This window comes from Eucyclogobius newberryi, unplaced genomic scaffold, assembly GCF_026437365.1.
Source record: "Eucyclogobius newberryi isolate DKJ021-1_F unplaced genomic scaffold, fEucNew1.0.hap1 SCAF_15, whole genome shotgun sequence".
In the NCBI taxonomy this organism is placed as follows: domain Eukaryota; kingdom Metazoa; phylum Chordata; class Actinopteri; order Gobiiformes; family Gobiidae; genus Eucyclogobius; species Eucyclogobius newberryi.
Window position 1 is genome coordinate 9621685 of NW_027315779.1, and position 18637 is coordinate 9640321.

Here is an 18637-nt window from a genome sequence, read left to right on the forward strand (position 1 = left end):
TCAAAGTAAAGAATTAAACAAAATTAAAAAATGCATATTATGATAATTTAATTACTGAGTACATAAATCTGAAACAAAATTCTGATAATGATGATGATATATCTAAGATCAAAGAAATATAATCTCAGATTAGACATATTCATTCTGAATTATTATTTAACATAACTAAAACTACAAATATTGACAATAATGAAAATATTGCTCAAGCTGTTTTAAATTACACAAAATAATTAAAGGATTCATTTATTGCTTCTGTCCAAGCCCCAAATGGCTCCATTATTTCAGAAGAGAAAGAAAAACGTGAAACAATAAAACCAATATGTGAAAAAAAACTACAAAAGAATAAACCCTAAAGATTTCGATGTTCAAACAATATTAAGAGACGTCCCCACGTACAGCCACCTGGACTTCAACCCGCTCACTCAAGAAATACAAGAGTTAGAAGTAAAACATGCAATTTTAATACTAAATCGAGGAAATGTCCTGGTCCAGATGGACTTTCCTCCGAATTTTATCAATTATTTGTAAATGATTTAAGTGACCTTTTAACTCATGTGTATAATGAGGGTCTGTCCCGGGACTGTTTGGGGGACAATTCTTAAAATCTATGAAAATGCTTCAGGCACGAAACTAAATCTCAATAAAACTGAAGCCGTCTGGATCGGAGAGGAAAACAGAAAAGTCATTATAAACATAAACCCTCAAGAAGAAATCAGAGTATTAGGATTAATCATATGCAACAACAGCTCTGACAGAAACTGGAAACTAAAAACTGATCAAACGAAAGAAGAATTAAAAAAATGGGAAAACAAAAAGACTTACCAACTAAGAATAAATGTAATTAAAATGTTTATCCTCTCAAAACTAATATTCCTAGCTACAATCTTTCCTCCTCCAAAACAAACTGTACAACATCTAACTAAACTGTGTGTAAACTTCATCTGGGGCACGACTCGTGAAGTGACAAAACAACATTTGTTATTTAAAGATAAAAGTGTCGGCGGTTTAGGAGCAACTAATTTGGAAGTTAAATTTACAATAATTTTCATTAAGAACACTTCTCTGGCCATTGCCAGAGGGGCTCTTTGGGTGGGGGACCTCAAACTGTGGAAAAGGCGGATTGGGAGGGCACGTAAAGGCCCCGTTTACAAACTTCTATATGGTGATTTTACTGACAAACATAAACTGGATTTTAATGGATTAACTTCTAAAATGCTGTACAATTTAATAATAGAAACACTTTATGGGGACATGCTGATTTTAAAACAATTAACAGAAAATCAATCTATAAATGTAATAAAACGATTAAATAAATGCTCTGAACAAAGCATCAGACACAAAAGGTGGCTAATGGCGGTGAACAGACTCTCAGAACACGAACAGAAACTCTTTCAGCTCATCATCCCCAAAGTGTATAATTTTACAAACTTGTATTAACAGTTCAACTGTATTCAAACAGATAATCACTGAACTCAAGAGACGAAGGACACTCAACACGTCCTTTTCCTGGGACATCTTGAATTTCTAATTGTATTTGTATATAGATATGTATTTCTGAAATTTTGTGTACGCTGTACATTTATGTAAACATGTGAAACTTTAATAAAGTTGTTTAAAAACGCAAAGGAGGAAAAGGACTCGGTAAAGGAGGCGCCAAGCGTCACCGTAAAGTTCTCCGTGACAACATCCAGGGCATCACTAAGCCCGCTATCCGCCGTCTGGCTCGCCGCGGCGGCGTGAAGCGTATCTCCGGTCTGATCTACGAGGAGACCCGCGGAGTGCTCAAGGTTTTCCTGGAGAACGTGATCCGAGACGCCGTCACCTACACCGAGCACGCCAAGAGGAAGACCGTGACCGCCATGGACGTGGTGTACGCTGTTAGGTTGGGGCACTTTTCGTCCCTATTGGTTATAATAATATTTTGTCTGTTCAGTTTTGTCTAATGATTAGTTTTTTTTTTTTTATTATTAGATTGGCTCCTGGTCGCGGGTGCGCGCCCGGCAGCCTTTAAAATGGAGACCGGATGGGCTCAGCGCTCTCTCTCAGCTCGGCTCCGCCCATCCCGCTACGGTCCCGCTTCGTTGACACACTCGGCTCGCCTGCTCCCAGCTGGCTCTCACTAGCAGTAGCACTAGCCTGTTTTGTTTGGCCTGGTGGGGCCAGTAGTCCCATTTTCGCTTTTGTTTGGGGCTAGATAGGGGGTTTTGTGTGTCTTCTTTTTGTGCTTTAGTTAGAGGTGTCGGCACCGGCTTCGACGGCCCTATACGGGGCTGGCCCGGTGTCGTTCATATTTTATTTCTGTTTGGCTGGCCCACCAGGTCCACCTTTCTTTTTATAACTTTGGGGTGATTTTTAGGGCACGGGGGTTCGAAATTTGGCATTTATTTTTGGTGAAAACCTAATAAACTTGTTTAAACTTGTCTTCGTCTCCGTGTCCGTTTAAATATGTTAAACCTCTCTTCGGGGTCATAACATACGCACTGAAGAGACAGGGCCGCGCACTGTACGGCTTCGGAGGTTAAACGTGACACTTGACTGAACACTACAACGGCTCTTTTAAGAGCCACCCACAAAACTAAAAGATTTGCTTCTGTTACTTCCTCCTTAACCCACCATTTAACCTGTCAGTGTAAGAAGTAAACAAATATAAAGTGTTCATATTACAAATTACGGCCACCCACAATGACAAATGACTGACTTGTGTCATTGCTGGCGTGGTCTGATGTACCTGTCAGAATGTGAGTTTAGTGTGGGATAGATTTTGTTTGGTTGACTTGAACCAACAGATTTCATGCGGAGTCCACTCAAAACTCTTTCATTAGCTGCTATGCAGCCTGTTGTCCAGGGGAATTATATTCATCTTTCTGCTAATCTCTATATTAACTTGTTGGTAATGTTCTATGGCATATTAAGATCACAATGTTCTTCATAAAACTCCCCGATTAAACTGCTGGCCCAGCTTGGATATGCAGAAGAAGAAACTGGACAATAGCATTCTCAATTTTTCAGTGTTTTTTGCTGCAGTGATTCACAATAGGTGTTATAGCAAGGTACAGGTCAGACCCCTTATTTGGGTCAGTTTGTTAAAGTTATCAAGACAAAAATAAGCTACTCACGATCTGATGGAGTTTTTGTGGGATATGACAAAAACAGTCAGTTCGTAAAAGACACAGAATACAAGACTCTTCCTCTCTAATATACCGATTGACAAATTGTGAATCTCCATTGACACCTGTTAATTTGTCATGGAATAGTTGCTATTCTGTCCTATGCCTCAAGTAGATTCAACAGGTGCAGTACAGGGCAATCTGCATGTACTGCTGTTGTTTTCGATGAAAGAAGAAGGCTTTTAACGTTGTGGGTGGCTCTTAAAAGAGCCGTTGATGTTATGTTTAGTCAGGTGTCGCGTTTAACCTCCGAAGCCGTACAGAGTGCGGCCCTGTCTCTTCAGGGCGTACACCACGTCCATGGCGGTCACGGTCTTCCTCTTGGCGTGCTCGGTGTAGGTGACGGCGTCTCGGATCACGTTCTCCAGGAAAACCTTGAGCACTCCGCGAGTCTCCTCGTAGATCAGACCGGAGATACGCTTCACGCCGCCGCGGCGAGCCAGACGGCGGATAGCGGGCTTAGTGATGCCCTGGATGTTGTCACGGAGAACTTTACGGTGACGCTTGGCGCCTCCTTTACCGAGTCCTTTTCCACCTTTGCCCCGGCCACTCATGTTTTCTGGTACTAAGTAGAAGAGTCGAAAGTGTTCCAGGCGGACGCTCCGCGGTTTTTACGCTGCTTTTTCGGACGTTGGTGAAGACAGTCTGTGGGCGGGGCCGTTCTTCCACCAATAGGAACGTGCCTCCCAACGGTCGTTTACGCAGAACAATACTTTTGCTTTTTTAATATTAAAAGAAGAAACTTACACATTTCTCAAGATATTAACAAACTGAAAAACGATGTCCTTTTACTTAAATATTATTCATGCACAGCTCACAGCATAAAATTAACTACATAATAAAGTACAGTGAAAATTACGGTTTGCTTCAAATATCTGCTGGGCTCATCTTTCCACTTTTAAAACATTTTACAAAAATGTAACAGTGTACAGTATATACATAAATAATATGGGCCTACATTACATTCAAATGGTGATCTACAAGGTTTTAATATTTGGGAATCAATCCTTATCATTTCCATTCATAATACAAATTAAAAAAAATATATAATACTCCTTAAACTATAGAACTTTACATATTTGGTTTACCTGGGTCATTCAGAGCACGATTCATTGATGAGATTCATTGAAGGTGCGTCACACAAGCTTGAATTTTACTTGGCCTTTTAAATTCAGAGCATATTAACCAACCTAACGTTCACTCAGGATTGTGGAGAATTTCTATTAAAATATAATTTATAAAAAACTGAAGTGATAGAAGTTCATCTTTGTCAGATGTGGGTGGCCCTGAGAAGGGCCGTTGTGTAAGGGTTGAAGGACACTGGGTTTACTTGGAGCTGGTGTACTTGGTCACGGCCTTGGTGCCCTCAGACACGGCGTGTTTGGCCAGCTCTCCGGGCAGCAGGAGGCGCACGGCGGTCTGGATCTCCCTGGAGGTGATGGTGGAGCGCTTGTTGTAGTGCGCCAGGCGGGAGGCCTCTCCGCCGATCCTCTCGAAGATGTCGTTGACGAAGGAGTTCATGATGCCCATGGCCTTGGAGGAGATGCCGGTGTCGGGGTGGACCTGCTTCAGCACCTTGTACACGTAGATGGCGTAACTCTCCTTCCTGGACTTTCTCCTCTTCTTGCCGCCTTTCGCAGCGGTCTTGGTCACGGCTTTCTTGGAGCCCTTCTTGGGCGCGGCCTTGGCGGGTTCAGGCATCGTGTGCTGTTCTGAGGTTAGACGGACGAATGACTCGGTCTACACTGCCCGCGCTATTAATGCAAGCCTCATGCAGATGAGCTGTGCTGTTCCCCAAAGCTGATTGGTGGATTGTACGTGAATCCAGACTCAACGCGGCAGAAATGTAGGAATGCTTTTTTAAAATTATGTAAATTGCTGTTTTAACATTTTAAGCATGCCCTTTTTTATATATATTGTTACTATTATTATTCATCGTTGTATGTTGCACTGTAATGCCAAAGCATTTCGGTTTGATTTGTTTATTTTATTTTCTGATAAAGTGAATGCATTTCTAAAGCAGTTAATCTCATCATTGATGGAAAGTTATTGTGTCTTGAACAAATCTGACTTAAAAAACATCTCTATCTACAAACTGCATATGTGTTTTATAAATGGGAGATAAGCTGCTGTTGGGAGAGTTTTACTGCCCGAACATGGTAGGCAGTTTTGTAAATGTTGAAGATCAAACAGGTCTATTCAGTTTTCCATTCATTTTCATGGGTTAAGTAGTAAATTTCTCCCTAGTCACTTCATCATATAGGATTCCTTTATTGTCCCACATGAGGAAATTTCATTGATGCAACACAAGTAGATACAGAAGAAGATAACTTATAGGAAGTTTGAAAAACTCAGAACTGCTATAAACAAAAAATATAATTTAGCCAGGTAGTGGAAGGACCATTATATAGCTAATTTTCACATTAATGACATACAATGAACAAGTGGCCATGCAACATGGCACACGAATTACAGATGGGGACAGACGCGAAGTTATGTTTCCTTCTCTGAAGTGGGTGGCTCTTAAAAGAGCTTTTGTGTGGTTGAAGTTCGGGCTTTACTTTGCTTTCTCGGTTTTCTTGGGCAGGAGCACGGCCTGGATGTTGGGCAGCACGCCTCCCTGGGCGATGGTCACTCCTCCCAGCAGCTTGTTCAGCTCCTCGTCGTTGCGGACGGCCAGCTGCAGGTGGCGGGGGATGATCCTGGTCTTCTTGTTGTCCCTGGCGGCGTTACCGGCCAACTCCAGGATCTCAGCGGTCAGGTACTCGAGCACCGCGGCCAGGTAGACGGGAGCTCCGGCTCCGACGCGCTGGGCGTAGTTACCCTTCCTCAGCAGCCTGTGCACACGGCCCACGGGGAACTGCAGCCCGGCTCTGGAGGAGCGGCTCTTGGCCTTCGCTCTGGTCTTACCGGCGCCCTTTCCTCTTCCAGACATGTTTATAGTATTAAATGATGTCACACGAAAGAGAAACTGTTCTCTGTGGCCGCTCACAGGCGGTATATATAGCAGCAGTGCTGACTTCTGATTGGTCGGCTGAGCGTTAGTTTGATTCTCCAATCAGAGCACGGACATCCTCTCCGCTTTACCAAAGTAACAATACATGAAACAATACATTCAAGTTCACGACTGTACATTTAGGACAAGAGAACTTACAATGGGGAACAACACTGTGGCTATAACACTACTACTAAATTTAACTTAACTTTAACTTTGAACGAGTCATGAAGATCTATTCCTTCGATATTTGTACATTTATTGATAGTGGATATTAGTGGATTAATGACTATAATGTAAAGTGCTGCACTCAGAGAACATCCCTGTTTTACCCCACGACACACATTGAACGATTTAGTTAAAACACCATTTACATTAATACATACAGTGAATTTAAAGTACAAACATTTGATCATATTAATAAATTCTGTAGGGAAACCATATCTAGACAAAACATTCCATAAATATTCCCGTGACACAAAATCAAAGGCTTTTTTTTTGGTCTAGGCCTAAAACATAAAAATTCTGGTCTTCCTTATTTAAATACAAAACTTCTCTTAAAGTGCATAGATTGTCCCACATGACCCGCCCTTTAATCGCACACGTTTGTTCTTTTTCAATTATTTCTTCGAGTAAATCGTTCATTCTATTTACAATAATTTTTGCCAGAATTTTATAATCAGTATTCATAATTGTTAAGTGCCTGTAGTTATTGATGTCACATTTGTCTCCTTTTTTATACAATAAATTCATGACCCCTTCGTAGAGAGTGTCCCCCAAACAGTCCCGGGACAGACCCTCATTATACACATGAGTTAAAAGGTCACTTAAATCATTTACAAATAATTGATAAAATTCGGAGGAAAGTCCATCTGGACCAGGACATTTTCCTCGATTTAGTATTAAAATTGCATGTTTGACTTCTGACTCTTGTATTTCTTGAGTGAGCGGGTTGAAGTCCAGGTGGCTGTACGTGGGGACGTCTCTTAATATTGTTTGAACATCGAAATCTTTTGGGTTTATTCTTTTGTAGTTTTCTGCACATATTAGTTTTATTGTTTCACGTTTTTCTTTCTCTTCTGAAATAATGGAGCCATTTGGGGCTTGGACAGAAGCAATAAATGTATCTTTTAATTCTTTGGTGTAATTTAAAACAGCTTGATCAATATTTCCATTATTGTCAATATTTGTAGTTTTAGTTATGTTAAATAATAATTCAGAATGAATATGTTTAATATGAGATTTTATTTCTTTGATCTTAGATATATCATCATCATTATTATCAGGATTTTGTTTCAGATTTATGTACTCAGTAATTAAATTATCATAATATGCATTTTTTATTTTGTTTAATTCTTTACTTTGATTTTTAAGAAAACGTTTAATTCTTGATTTAAACATTTTCCAGAGAGAGATGTAAGAGTTGGTTAAACATTTTAAAGAGATTATTCTTAGGATTTCTAGTTTTATTTCATTTATTGCATGTAGATTTTGAAAACATCAAGTGGTCAGAGAATTCAGTTAATATTGTTTTGTAGTTAAAGGCTTTAATATTTGAAGAAGTATAAATATGATCAATTTGAGTTTTGGTTTTGGTGTCGAAACGTGTAAAATCAATATTATTGGGGTACAGTGCTCTGTAAACATCTTTTAAAAGTTTTCCCTCTTTGGTCATTTGTGTTGGAGTGTTTGTTATTATGTCATTCAAGTCTGTCACAGTATTAAAATCACCACATAAAATTATATTATAACTAACAAGTAAACATTCTTTTAACTTTCGGAATAATGTACGTTTGCTATGTCTTGCCTGTGCAGTGTAAACATTAATAATTCTATATTTGTTATTTCTATAAAAACAGTCTACCAACAGGAGCCTTCCAGGCATTAGGACCCTTTGTTTTATCATTTCAACATCATCATTTTTAAAAAAATATCCCAACACCATCAGCACTTTCCTCCCCAATGGACACAACAGATTTCCCTTTTTTCCAAAGATTATTGACATCTTCCACATCATTTGGAGTTTTTAGGCGCAACTCTTGTAAACACAATAGATCATAGTTTGTTTTTAACAGGAAGTCTATTTTAGGTTGTCTATATTTGGTCGACTGAATCCCTCTCAGGTTCCATGTGGCCACAGTTAGAGTTGTCATTGGGGTTTAATGTCAGGGGAGGCTTTATTATCAACTTTCTTATTGTTACTGTTTCTGGATCTTTTCTTTTTACGTTTCCCGTTCACCAGGATAAAATCAGTGGGGGGATAAATACCTTCTGGGGTGACAGAGGAGTCGGATTGTGCCCTCTCAGGGGGCAGAGGAGAGCTGCTGCTCTGGATCTCTGAGGCGGAGCTGATCTCGGAGCTCGGGCTCTCACTCGCACTCTCATATTGCTGCTCATGATCACTTTCAGAAATACTTAGTGAAGGCTCCTCACCTTCACCCTGGGGGTCGTGGGAGTCGTCTGAGGATGGTAGCTGGGGCATATTTGAGTTCGTGTGGGACTAAGTATGTGCAAATGAGAGAAAAAATGGTCTAAAAAATAATAAATCCTTGCCAGATTTGACGTAAAGCAATCTCAAAATGTATCAAACATATTTTCTGCGTTGATGCCATACTAAACACTATTTTTACAAAATTTAAGCTAGTTCTGGGAAACGCCCTGGGAGGAGTTCGTAAAAGTACAGCATCCTTAGCAAATTGATCCAATATGGCTTGTCAATATCCACCTTTGTGCCAAATTTCATGATTCTTTTTTTTTTTTTTTGCTTTTTCTGTACACTAGGATGTGCTGATATAACTATATAACTATATATATATATAATATTATTGAATTTTGGAAATGAGAGATGGGCAGAATGGAGAGAAGCATGATTTTTAGTTCTTGACTTTTCGTCACTGTTGTCACGATTCTGGTTCAATACTGGATGGACAATGTTTTATTTTCAAAATAATCAGGTGTATTAAATGGTCTAGTTTGACAAGTGATTTACTCTCCCCTGTTTTATATGGTACATGTATATATAATGACATAGTATTAGGCTATTAATGAAGCCTTGTGTTTTTATAGCCTAATTATGTTCAAGCAAACAAAAACCTGTTAAACAAATAAAAACCTGTTGACAAATATAACTAAATTATAATATAAAGCTATAGGTAGACCTTTGGGCTTTGCTGAATCTAAAGTTGGTCTGTGAGACACGTGCGGGCACCTCCAGCGTGCCTCAGACTAATGCACTTCATTATCTCAAACAAAATCTAAAAAATCAGTTTTAAGTGTTTTTAGACCATTTAATTTAAATCCCAAAAGTCTATCGGAATAATTCATTGGAATGACTTCCAGCTACATATTGATGACAACCTCCAATGTGTTAAACAAAAGAACATTTTTATTATTATCATTATAAAATTCTACTCAGCTAACCGGTTCTTGCATTTTCACAAACAACTGTATTTCAGTGTTTGCTCTGAGCCAATAACCTCCTTACACCTCGGAAATGGCTGGGAGCAAAGGGGCCTTAAATCTTCTGTAGTTTCTTGAGTTAGGTCGACATCCAGTTCTCCACACACGCACACCAATTTGGCCACTGTAAATGTTACTTCCTGCTTTTCTCTCCCCATAAAGTGCATTGACTTGATCAGCTTGGTCAATCTTATGAGTCATTTTGCTGTTATAAACGGCTTGCTGTTGATCTTTGAGTGTTTTATTCTCGGTCAAAGTGTCATTGTGAGTGCTTTGGTCATTCATCTCCCAGGTTTTGTGCCGCCCTCCGCCCCGTAGCAGTCGGGCCGCGGCGAGGAACGGGTCTTCCTTGATGTCGCTTTGAATATGTTTAGAAGAGGTCAATGTTTTCAAGGAGCTTGTTGCGTTAACGTCACAGTGCGGTGTGCTGTCCATCTTCAGCTCCTGCAGTACAAAAGAAGTACACACAAAACACAAAACAATTTACCAACTTATTATTACCTATAATGACACAAATCTGAATCCTTTTTGCACTTTAATAATGCATTTCATTGAATATTGCTCGTCCTGGCTGCTATGTACCACTGCTGGCAAGTAACTGACCCACTGACCTACTTTTTCAAAAAACGTTCCATGTACAGTATTTGACACGTTTCCTACTTGGCTACTACTATTACTACTACTGTTGCTTCTACTACTACTATTATTACTACTGCTAGTGCTACTACAATTTCTACTTCTAAGCAACAATTGTAAAATGAACAGTCATGAAAAAGTTCTTACCACCGGGTCATACAGCTGCTGCAGATTACTCAAGCGCTCCACTTTTCACCAGAGCTTTTCTTCTCTGCAGGATTTGACCCGTTTAACTTTCCCCTCTAAATCCCTCCCTCTGACCCCCTCCACTCTCTTAAAGGGAAAGCGTAACTCCCTTGCTAACGGCAACTAGATTTCATATTAAAGCCATGCATTATTATGTTTAAAAATCTATTATTAAGCCCGAGCGCCACAAGCTGGCGAGAGGCCTATTAATCTCGTAAGGCCGTGCGAAGCAAACACTCACTAACGCACTCCTTCACTCACGCAAGCCCCGTGCATACTAATTAGTAGTAGGAAAATGGAACGTTTCCGTTGTAAACGGGCGAAGCCCGTGCTAAAGTGCGCACTAAACGAGCACTTTACATTTACATATAAAGCACTCATTTGCTCAAGTAGCTTACGAATACGTTCCCCATCTCTTGCATGTTCCGTGCATATAAGCATGTAATGCAAAAATTTAACATTATTACTGTATAGAGGGCCAAAAACACAAAGTGGGCGGAGCCCACTCAAAATTAACGAAAGTACCCATCAGTGACCAAATGTATAGTTTATGATATTTGAAAAATGGGAAACATTGTTTTCGCATCGGACTATTATTCCTTCTTCTTCTTTCTTTCTTTCTTTCTTTCTTCTCGGGACCAACCCCCCTATTTTTCACCCAGTGAACATTAACGAAAAGTCACAACAATTTGCACACCTCTAAAATCGTGCCTCTCTACATTCTGGCTATTTCCCTTTTCTAAAATAAAAAAAAATTGGCGCGTCAGCCCCCCCAAAATGTACCAAAAATGCATTGAGAGATAGGAAATGACCCAAAAAAAATCTGATCGTAAAATCATGAAATTTGGCGCAGAGGTAGATGGTGACAAGAGAAGTAAAAAATATTATTACGGCAACGCCGTCCACCCAAGGTCTGAAATCAACATGAACATTTCAAACCATGGAGACTTGGTTAATTGCTGAGTTTGTGTTAGAAGGATATAATGTATATGATGTAAACAGGCAGTACAAGCACAATATTGTAGGTAAATCACTGATGGCTCAGTTATACATTAAGTAATGGAACGTTTGCTTATACAGATAAAAACAGATAAAGGTCAATGTACACATCTATGTTGCATATAGAACGCCCGGGCACATTTTATACATGAGTTACCAACGGTGCATGACAAATTAAGTATTAAGATGTAAAGTGAGATGTTCAGTTTTGGATTAAGACCCATTATTGAAAAAACAACACAAATAAGTGGAGATTGTACTATAATATAATAGGATCATATATTTTACAAACAGTTATGATAAGACCATAAGTGATCTTGTGTAAATGATCATTTCCTGGTGTCAAATTGTCAAAATAAAACAAAAAAAAACTGGTAAAAATATATATCGGCCCATTGTCTAAGGACAGCTGTAACAATTGAGGCCTTTTAAACACAGATATTAAACTGTGATTGAAGGTGTTTTTGATGATGATCCAAATGAAGCCAACGTGGCTTTTATAATTGTCCAATTCTGGTTAATCATCAAAAAGACAAAGGTATAAGACTTTGATGACGCTTGAAAGTGAAAATGAGTGAATTTAAACTTTAAAAAACAAGTTCCTCAATGTTAAAAATGCAGCAACAACTTTAGCTGTTCACTGCCATCAGCCTCTGGTCAGAACACTTATTTAACTGCTTGATAATGTTTATATATTTTCGTATAACATTTTAGAAGTTAATAATATTCACATTATAGACATCACCATTTCCCTGGTTTGTTAAGCACAAGACACTCGCTGTAGTTTTTGCATGCATTTTCTCTACTTGCGCCCATAGGCAAGTTAGAGCCCTCACCCATAGATCCCCTTTAAAGTGCTGCACACAACTTATTGTTCAAACGTATGGATTAAAACACAGACTACTCAGACTCCGGCAGATATTGGCGCAGATTAGACAGAAGTTCATCTTTGTCAGATGTGGGTGGCCCTGAGAAGGGCCGTTGTTTAAGGGTGGAAAGACACTGGGTTTACTTGGAGCTGGTGTACTTGGTCACGGCCTTGGTGCCCTCAGACACGGCGTGTTTGGCCAGCTCTCCGGGCAGCAGGAGGCGCACGGCGGTCTGGATCTCCCTGGAGGTGATGGTGGAGCGCTTGTTGTAGTGCGCCAGGCGGGAGGCCTCTCCGCCGATCCTCTCGAAGATGTCGTTGACGAAGGAGTTCATGATGCCCATGGCCTTGGAGGAGATGCCGGTGTCGGGGTGGACCTGCTTCAGCACCTTGTACACGTAGATGGCGTAACTCTCCTTCCTGGACTTTCTCCTCTTCTTGCCGCCTTTCCCGGCGGTCTTGGTCACGGCTTTCTTGGAGCCCTTCTTGGGCGCGGCCTTGGCGGGTTCAGGCATCGTGTGCTGTTCTGAGGTTAGACGGACGAATGACTCGGTCTACACTGCCCGCGCTATTAATGCAAGCCTCATGCAGATGAGCTGTGCTGTTCCCCAAAGCTGATTGGTGGATTGTACGTGAATCCAGACTCAACGCGGCAGAAATGTAGGAATGCTTTTTTTAAATTATGTAAATTGCTGTTTTAACATTTATATATATTGTTACTATTATTATTCATCGTTGTATGTTGCACTGTAATGCCAAAGCATTTCGGTTTGATTTGTTTATTTTATTTTCTGATAAAGTGAATGCATTTCTAAAGCAGTTAATCTCATCATTGATGGAAAGTTATTGTGTCTTGAACAAATCTGACTTAAAAAAACATCTCTATCTACAAACTGCATATGTGTTTTATAAATGAGAGATAAGCTGCTGTTGGGAGAGTTTTACTGCCCGAACATGGTAGGCAGTTTTGTAAATGTTGAAGATCAAACAGGTCTATTCAGTTTTCCATTCATTTTCATGGGTTAAGTAGTAAATTTCTCCCTAGTCACTTCATCATATAGGATTCCTTTATTGTCCCACATGAGGAAATTTCATTGATGCAACACAAGTAGATACAGAAGAAGATAACTTATAGGAAGTTTGAAAAACTTAGATCTGCTATAAACAAAAAATATAATTTAGCCAGGTAGTGGAAGGACCATTATATAGCTAATTTTCACATTAATGACATACAATGAACAAGTGGCCATGCAACATGGCACACGAATTACAGATGGGGACAGACGCGAAGTTATGTTTCCTTCTCTGAAGTGGGTGGCTCTTAAAAGAGCTTTTGTGTGGTTGAAGTTCGGGCTTTACTTTGCTTTCTCTATCTTCTTGGGCAGGAGCACGGCCTGGATGTTGGGCAGCACGCCTCCCTGGGCGATGGTCACTCCTCCCAGCAGCTTGTTCAGCTCCTCGTCGTTGCGGACGGCCAGCTGCAGGTGGCGGGGGATGATCCTGGTCTTCTTGTTGTCCCTGGCGGCGTTACCGGCCAACTCCAGGATCTCAGCGGTCAGGTACTCGAGCACCGCGGCCAGGTAGACGGGAGCTCCGGCTCCGACGCGCTGGGCGTAGTTACCCTTCCTCAGCAGCCTGTGCACACGGCCCACGGGGAACTGCAGCCCGGCTCTGGAGGAGCGGCTCTTGGCCTTCGCTCTGGTCTTACCGGCGCCCTTTCCTCTTCCAGACATGATTGTAGTTGGTTCCAAACGAAGGCGAAACCAGTGGTCACAGCGGCGCGCGGGCGGACTATATTGCAGCAGTGCTGACTTCTGATTGGCCATGATGAGCCTTAGTGCAGTTCTCCAATCAGAGGCCAGCACGGGGACCGGCTGTGCTATTACACTGAGAGCGAAGACAAACGGATTTCTTCGTCCACTCCGACTTAATTGTGTTAAATTATTATCATCATTTTTGTTATATTTACAAAGCACAATATTTACATGAAACAATTCCTTGACCACATTCAAGTTCACGACTGTACATTTGAGTTAAGAGAACTTTTATTTGTCAAACAATGGGGAATAACGCTGTGGCTACAACACAGAGACATTGACATTACAGATAGCCTCACTCTCACATTCATTCACTAGGGCCAATTTAGAGTTACCAATTTTGCCTAACACATGCATGTCTTTGGACGGTGGGAGGAAGCCGGAGAACACTACACACACTTGTATGCATGACTGTAGACACCACACAGGACACAAGACTAATGCTGTTGACAATGTCATTTATTTTTTTCCATATACTCAAGCCAATATGGCGAAAAAGAAAAAAAATCCCAGTTTTCATGAACATTACATTTTATCCAGTACAAAAAAAAACTCCTCCCCCTCTTCCTCCTGCTTGAAGTCTTCCTCTTCCTCTACTTTTACCCCTACCTCGACCTCAACCTCTGGCACTGCCTCTGCCTCCTTCTTCTCCTTCTCCTCTTCCTCCTTCTCATTTTCACCCTTCCTCTTCCTTCCATTTTGGTTCAGTTTGGTGAACTCACCTGCTGTATTTTTATAGTGCTTGAACCTGATTGGTATGTCTACAATTAGCCATGCATTATTATGTTTAAAAATAGTATTATTTTTAAAATATTTTTTTCCTTTCTTCTCAGGGGAGAAGAAATTACACCTTGACACCAATGAGGCAGGTCCATGTTTAGTCCTGACTCTGGGCACCAGCAGGAGGCCGGTCCCTGAGGTCCTCAGAGTCAGAGATGGTTCATATGGCACTAACTCACTGTCCGAGATGTACTTTGGTGCTAGGCCATGGAGAGACTTGTACACAAGCAAAGCTGTTTTAAAGTCTATTCTCTGAGCCACACGGAGCAGTGCAGAGACCTGAGAACAGGACTAATGTGATGGTACTTCCTGGTTCTAGTTTATAAGCCAGTCCATATCAAAGCTGCGTCAGAACCAACCGAGGAGCTACTTGGATGAGGGGGGAAGTGTAATCACTCTAAAATCCATGTAATGTTGACACAATTTAACCTCCTTATGCCATACATTTCAAATGTGTTTTCTCCAGCTCAAGCAAAACGATCCTTTCCCCTACTTTGTTATTTTTAGAGTAAATAGTTAAAGCATACTGTCACCCTAAATTGAATAAAAGGACTTAAGCACAACTGCAGATTTCTCTTTGTGGTTCACGTGGTCAGTGTCTGAACCTGTAGGCATTACTGACACTGCAGATTTTTGTTTGCTCTGTTTATTAGCCAAGACTAAATCAATAAGTTCAACAAGTCAATTTTTAAAGCATACAAAGGAATACCCTTCTGTATAATAATAATAATAATAATAATAATAATAATAATAATAATAATAATAATAATAATAATAATAATAATAATAATAATAATAATAATAATAATAATAATAATAATAATAATAATAATAATAATAATAAAAAGAGCTTTTTACCATGCTATGTTCATCCTCATTTACTAAAAGTTTTTGTCCTGAATTTAAGGCTTGAGTGTTTTAAAACCTTTTACCTACTTGTGATTCTTGAAAATAAATCAGTGTGATCCCTCATTCGTCCAGGAGTATTCCATTGTATTAAAAGATTCAGTTGTAGTCAGTGTCCAAATGACTACTATATAAAATATATATATATATATATATATATATATATATATATATATATATATATATATATATATATATATATATATATATATATATATATATATATATATATAACTGAAAGTCCACTTTGTGCCATAGGTTAAATTATTATGATAATAGACAACTGGACATAAACACTTTTTTCCAAATGGTTTTAGATTGTGATTCGTATATTACTGTATAGTATTGGTGCAATATTCTCCGTCCATATAACTGCTGTAAATAAGAGTTTGCTTTTGCCACTATTATTATTATTATTAAGTTTTTGTTTACAAGAGATTCCTATTAAGAGTGTTTAAGTTATCTGTTATTTTACTTCTGTACCTACTTGTGTTGTAACCCTGAAATTTTCCCATTGTGTGTACAAATAGAAGCATATATTATCTTATTTCCTCTCCCACAAACAACCTCTGTGGGGGAAGAAATCCAATGATTTGAATGTAGAAGCTTTTCAGCAACTACAAGAGCAAATGCAGACATTAGGACATACTGCACCAAATCGGGGCACAAGAAAATAACGATGCAACGGCCCTAATTTCAAATTAATATAAAGAACAGTAACAACAGCTTTGGACTGAATGAAACCGCAATGCTAGCACCGCCGGTTGTTTTTTAACATAGACAGAACAATACATTTACTTTTTGAGGTAACACCACACCAACAACCCTTGTGCTGCCCACAAAGAAAGTGCACGGGTTAAAAACAAATTTTCTTTTGTTTTACTCTTTTAAACATAAAATAAACATCCATGTTGTGGAGGTCGTCCAGAAGAGGACACGAGGGCTATAACTTAGGTGTTATTTGACTTTAATTATTTGTGCTTAAAATACACTCTTAAAAGAGTGGAAAAGTTTCATATTGAATCAAAGGAGAGTTTTCACCCTGGCAGACCATCCCCCCATAGTACTTACTGTTTCCATCATTCTCACCTGAACCGTTACTGGACGTGATGCGTCGTCAGCCGACATCCAGAAGGGAATCGTTGAGAGCACATTTTGAGTGTTTCTTTTCCAAACACAATGAGAGGGCCACATCCTCCACCAATTCTGTCGAAGTTTAGTCTGTAACAGACTGCCAGAGGCAAGAATCGTTTGGTGCAAACAGTGAAAGACAGTCAAAAGAGTAGCATGTTGTTTCGTCTGCAGCTGAGCTCCTCCTCCCACAGTTTGACTGTGTTTGATAAAGATGTTGCTTGGGTCTAAGATAATAGCATGATGTCAGCTTTAAGATTGTTTGTACCAGTTCACAGATAATGAGAAAGTACACAGAATGTACACAGTAAGAATTCTGTGTCCCATAGAATAAATACTACACAGAAGTATAATATAAATGCATGACAATAGCTTGGTCAACATTCACAGTACGAAGCGTTGGCGCATATTTACAATGGTGCGACACCCACACTTCACTCTGGCCTCTGAAAGTTGTGACGCGCACTTATAAACGCACAGCGGTGAATAATTGGGATGTTAAAATTGTGTTTGGAAATGTGAGGATTTAATTTGGACCGCTGCAAACAGGTTAAAATGAATGTTGACCTAAATGAAAGACCTCAATCCAAACATCAGGTACAGTGCCTTATTGGGTTATCTGATTTGTCTGACCATGTGACCACGCTGTCCACGTGCAGAGGTCCAGACACGGTCCAGAAGGGCTCAGATATCTGAGGTCCAGGTTATCGAGTTTGTGTGTAAATGTAAACAGGGAAAGCAAGGACAGAACATGATGAACAAACACAGTCATGTTACAGCTTGAGATGAAATTAAGATTCCCGTATGTCATGGAAATCCAACAGAAATGTGCAGGAACACGCCAGTAACCTCAAAATGAACCCCAAATTTGCAGACGAGTCTCTTGGATAATGACACCACGAGTATATGTCTTTTTTTTTTTACAATTGACCCGGGCAAAGGCGTCATTATAAGCCACTATGAGCCTGCGGAAGGTTCCACGTCCATCACCACAGAGGAACCGTGTACAGTGACGTCCAGTTCACAGTTACAGTACACTTCAGAGGAACACGTACTAAACTTTCTCATTACAGTTATCTCTGCCATCGCGCCAGCCATCTGTTAAAAAAATTCCCAGGTATTTGACCTCTTTGGTTAGAAGAATAGGCTGTTCACATAGTTTAAAATCAGGAAAGTTAACATTTCTATCTTCTTTACACCTCACAATCATCAATAATCACTGACAATCCATTTCAACAACGATTGTATTAATCGTTGATCTGTTAATTAAACAAGATTTTGCTCAATCTATGCAATCTAGACTCTTCAATAGAACACGCATGACACGTAAAGGTTGCTTTAATCTGAACAGTTTTTAAGAGTTATTGTTATTTACGGCTTTTAATGACATGGATTAACTCCAAAAGCTACATTTGCTGCATCTCAAAAATGTGTCACATGATTGCAGGAGCTCTATTGAGAGTGGATCACAGATAAGTTTCCCACTGCCAAGTCTGAACCCGAAAAGCTCTCACTGTGTTGATATTCAGAGAACGGCTGATTGGTGTCAAGTTGTCATCAGAAACGTGATTTACAAATAGCTTTTCAGTGAAGACAAGAAAAAAGAGAGAAAGAACTAGCATCCATCAAAGCAACAAATGAACAGTACGATTGTCGTTTCCCTTTGACAGAGGAATTTAGAGCCCCACCTTGT

The 18637-nt window shown here is 39.8% G+C and overlaps 5 protein-coding genes across 5 annotated transcripts; all 5 read right to left on the reverse strand.

Annotated features, from left to right (window-relative positions):
* Positions 1-3379: 3379 nt before the first annotated feature.
* On the reverse strand, positions 3380-3721 carry LOC140360321 (histone H4). The gene has a single exon (XM_072445533.1). The coding sequence runs from the start codon at positions 3719-3721 to the stop codon at positions 3410-3412; it is 312 nt and encodes a 103-aa protein (XP_072301634.1). The 3' UTR covers positions 3380-3409.
* Positions 3722-4466: 745 nt separating this feature from the next.
* Positions 4467-4885, reverse strand: LOC140360322 (histone H2B 1/2-like). The gene has a single exon (XM_072445535.1). It carries the CDS (start codon positions 4866-4868, stop codon positions 4494-4496), a length of 375 nt encoding a protein of 124 aa, XP_072301636.1. The 5' UTR covers positions 4869-4885; the 3' UTR covers positions 4467-4493.
* Positions 4886-5709: 824 nt separating this feature from the next.
* LOC140360666 (histone H2A type 1-like) lies at positions 5710-6105 on the reverse strand. Its single transcript, XM_072445991.1, has one exon. The coding sequence runs from the start codon at positions 6100-6102 to the stop codon at positions 5725-5727; it is 378 nt and encodes a 125-aa protein (XP_072302092.1). The 5' UTR covers positions 6103-6105; the 3' UTR covers positions 5710-5724.
* Positions 6106-12426: 6321 nt separating this feature from the next.
* LOC140360323 (histone H2B 1/2) lies at positions 12427-12835 on the reverse strand. Its single transcript, XM_072445536.1, has one exon. It carries the CDS (start codon positions 12823-12825, stop codon positions 12451-12453), a length of 375 nt encoding a protein of 124 aa, XP_072301637.1. The 5' UTR covers positions 12826-12835; the 3' UTR covers positions 12427-12450.
* An 815-nt stretch (positions 12836-13650) lies between these two features.
* LOC140360665 (histone H2A type 1-like) lies at positions 13651-14060 on the reverse strand. The gene has a single exon (XM_072445990.1). It carries the CDS (start codon positions 14041-14043, stop codon positions 13666-13668), a length of 378 nt encoding a protein of 125 aa, XP_072302091.1. The 5' UTR covers positions 14044-14060; the 3' UTR covers positions 13651-13665.
* Positions 14061-18637: the final 4577 nt, after the last annotated feature.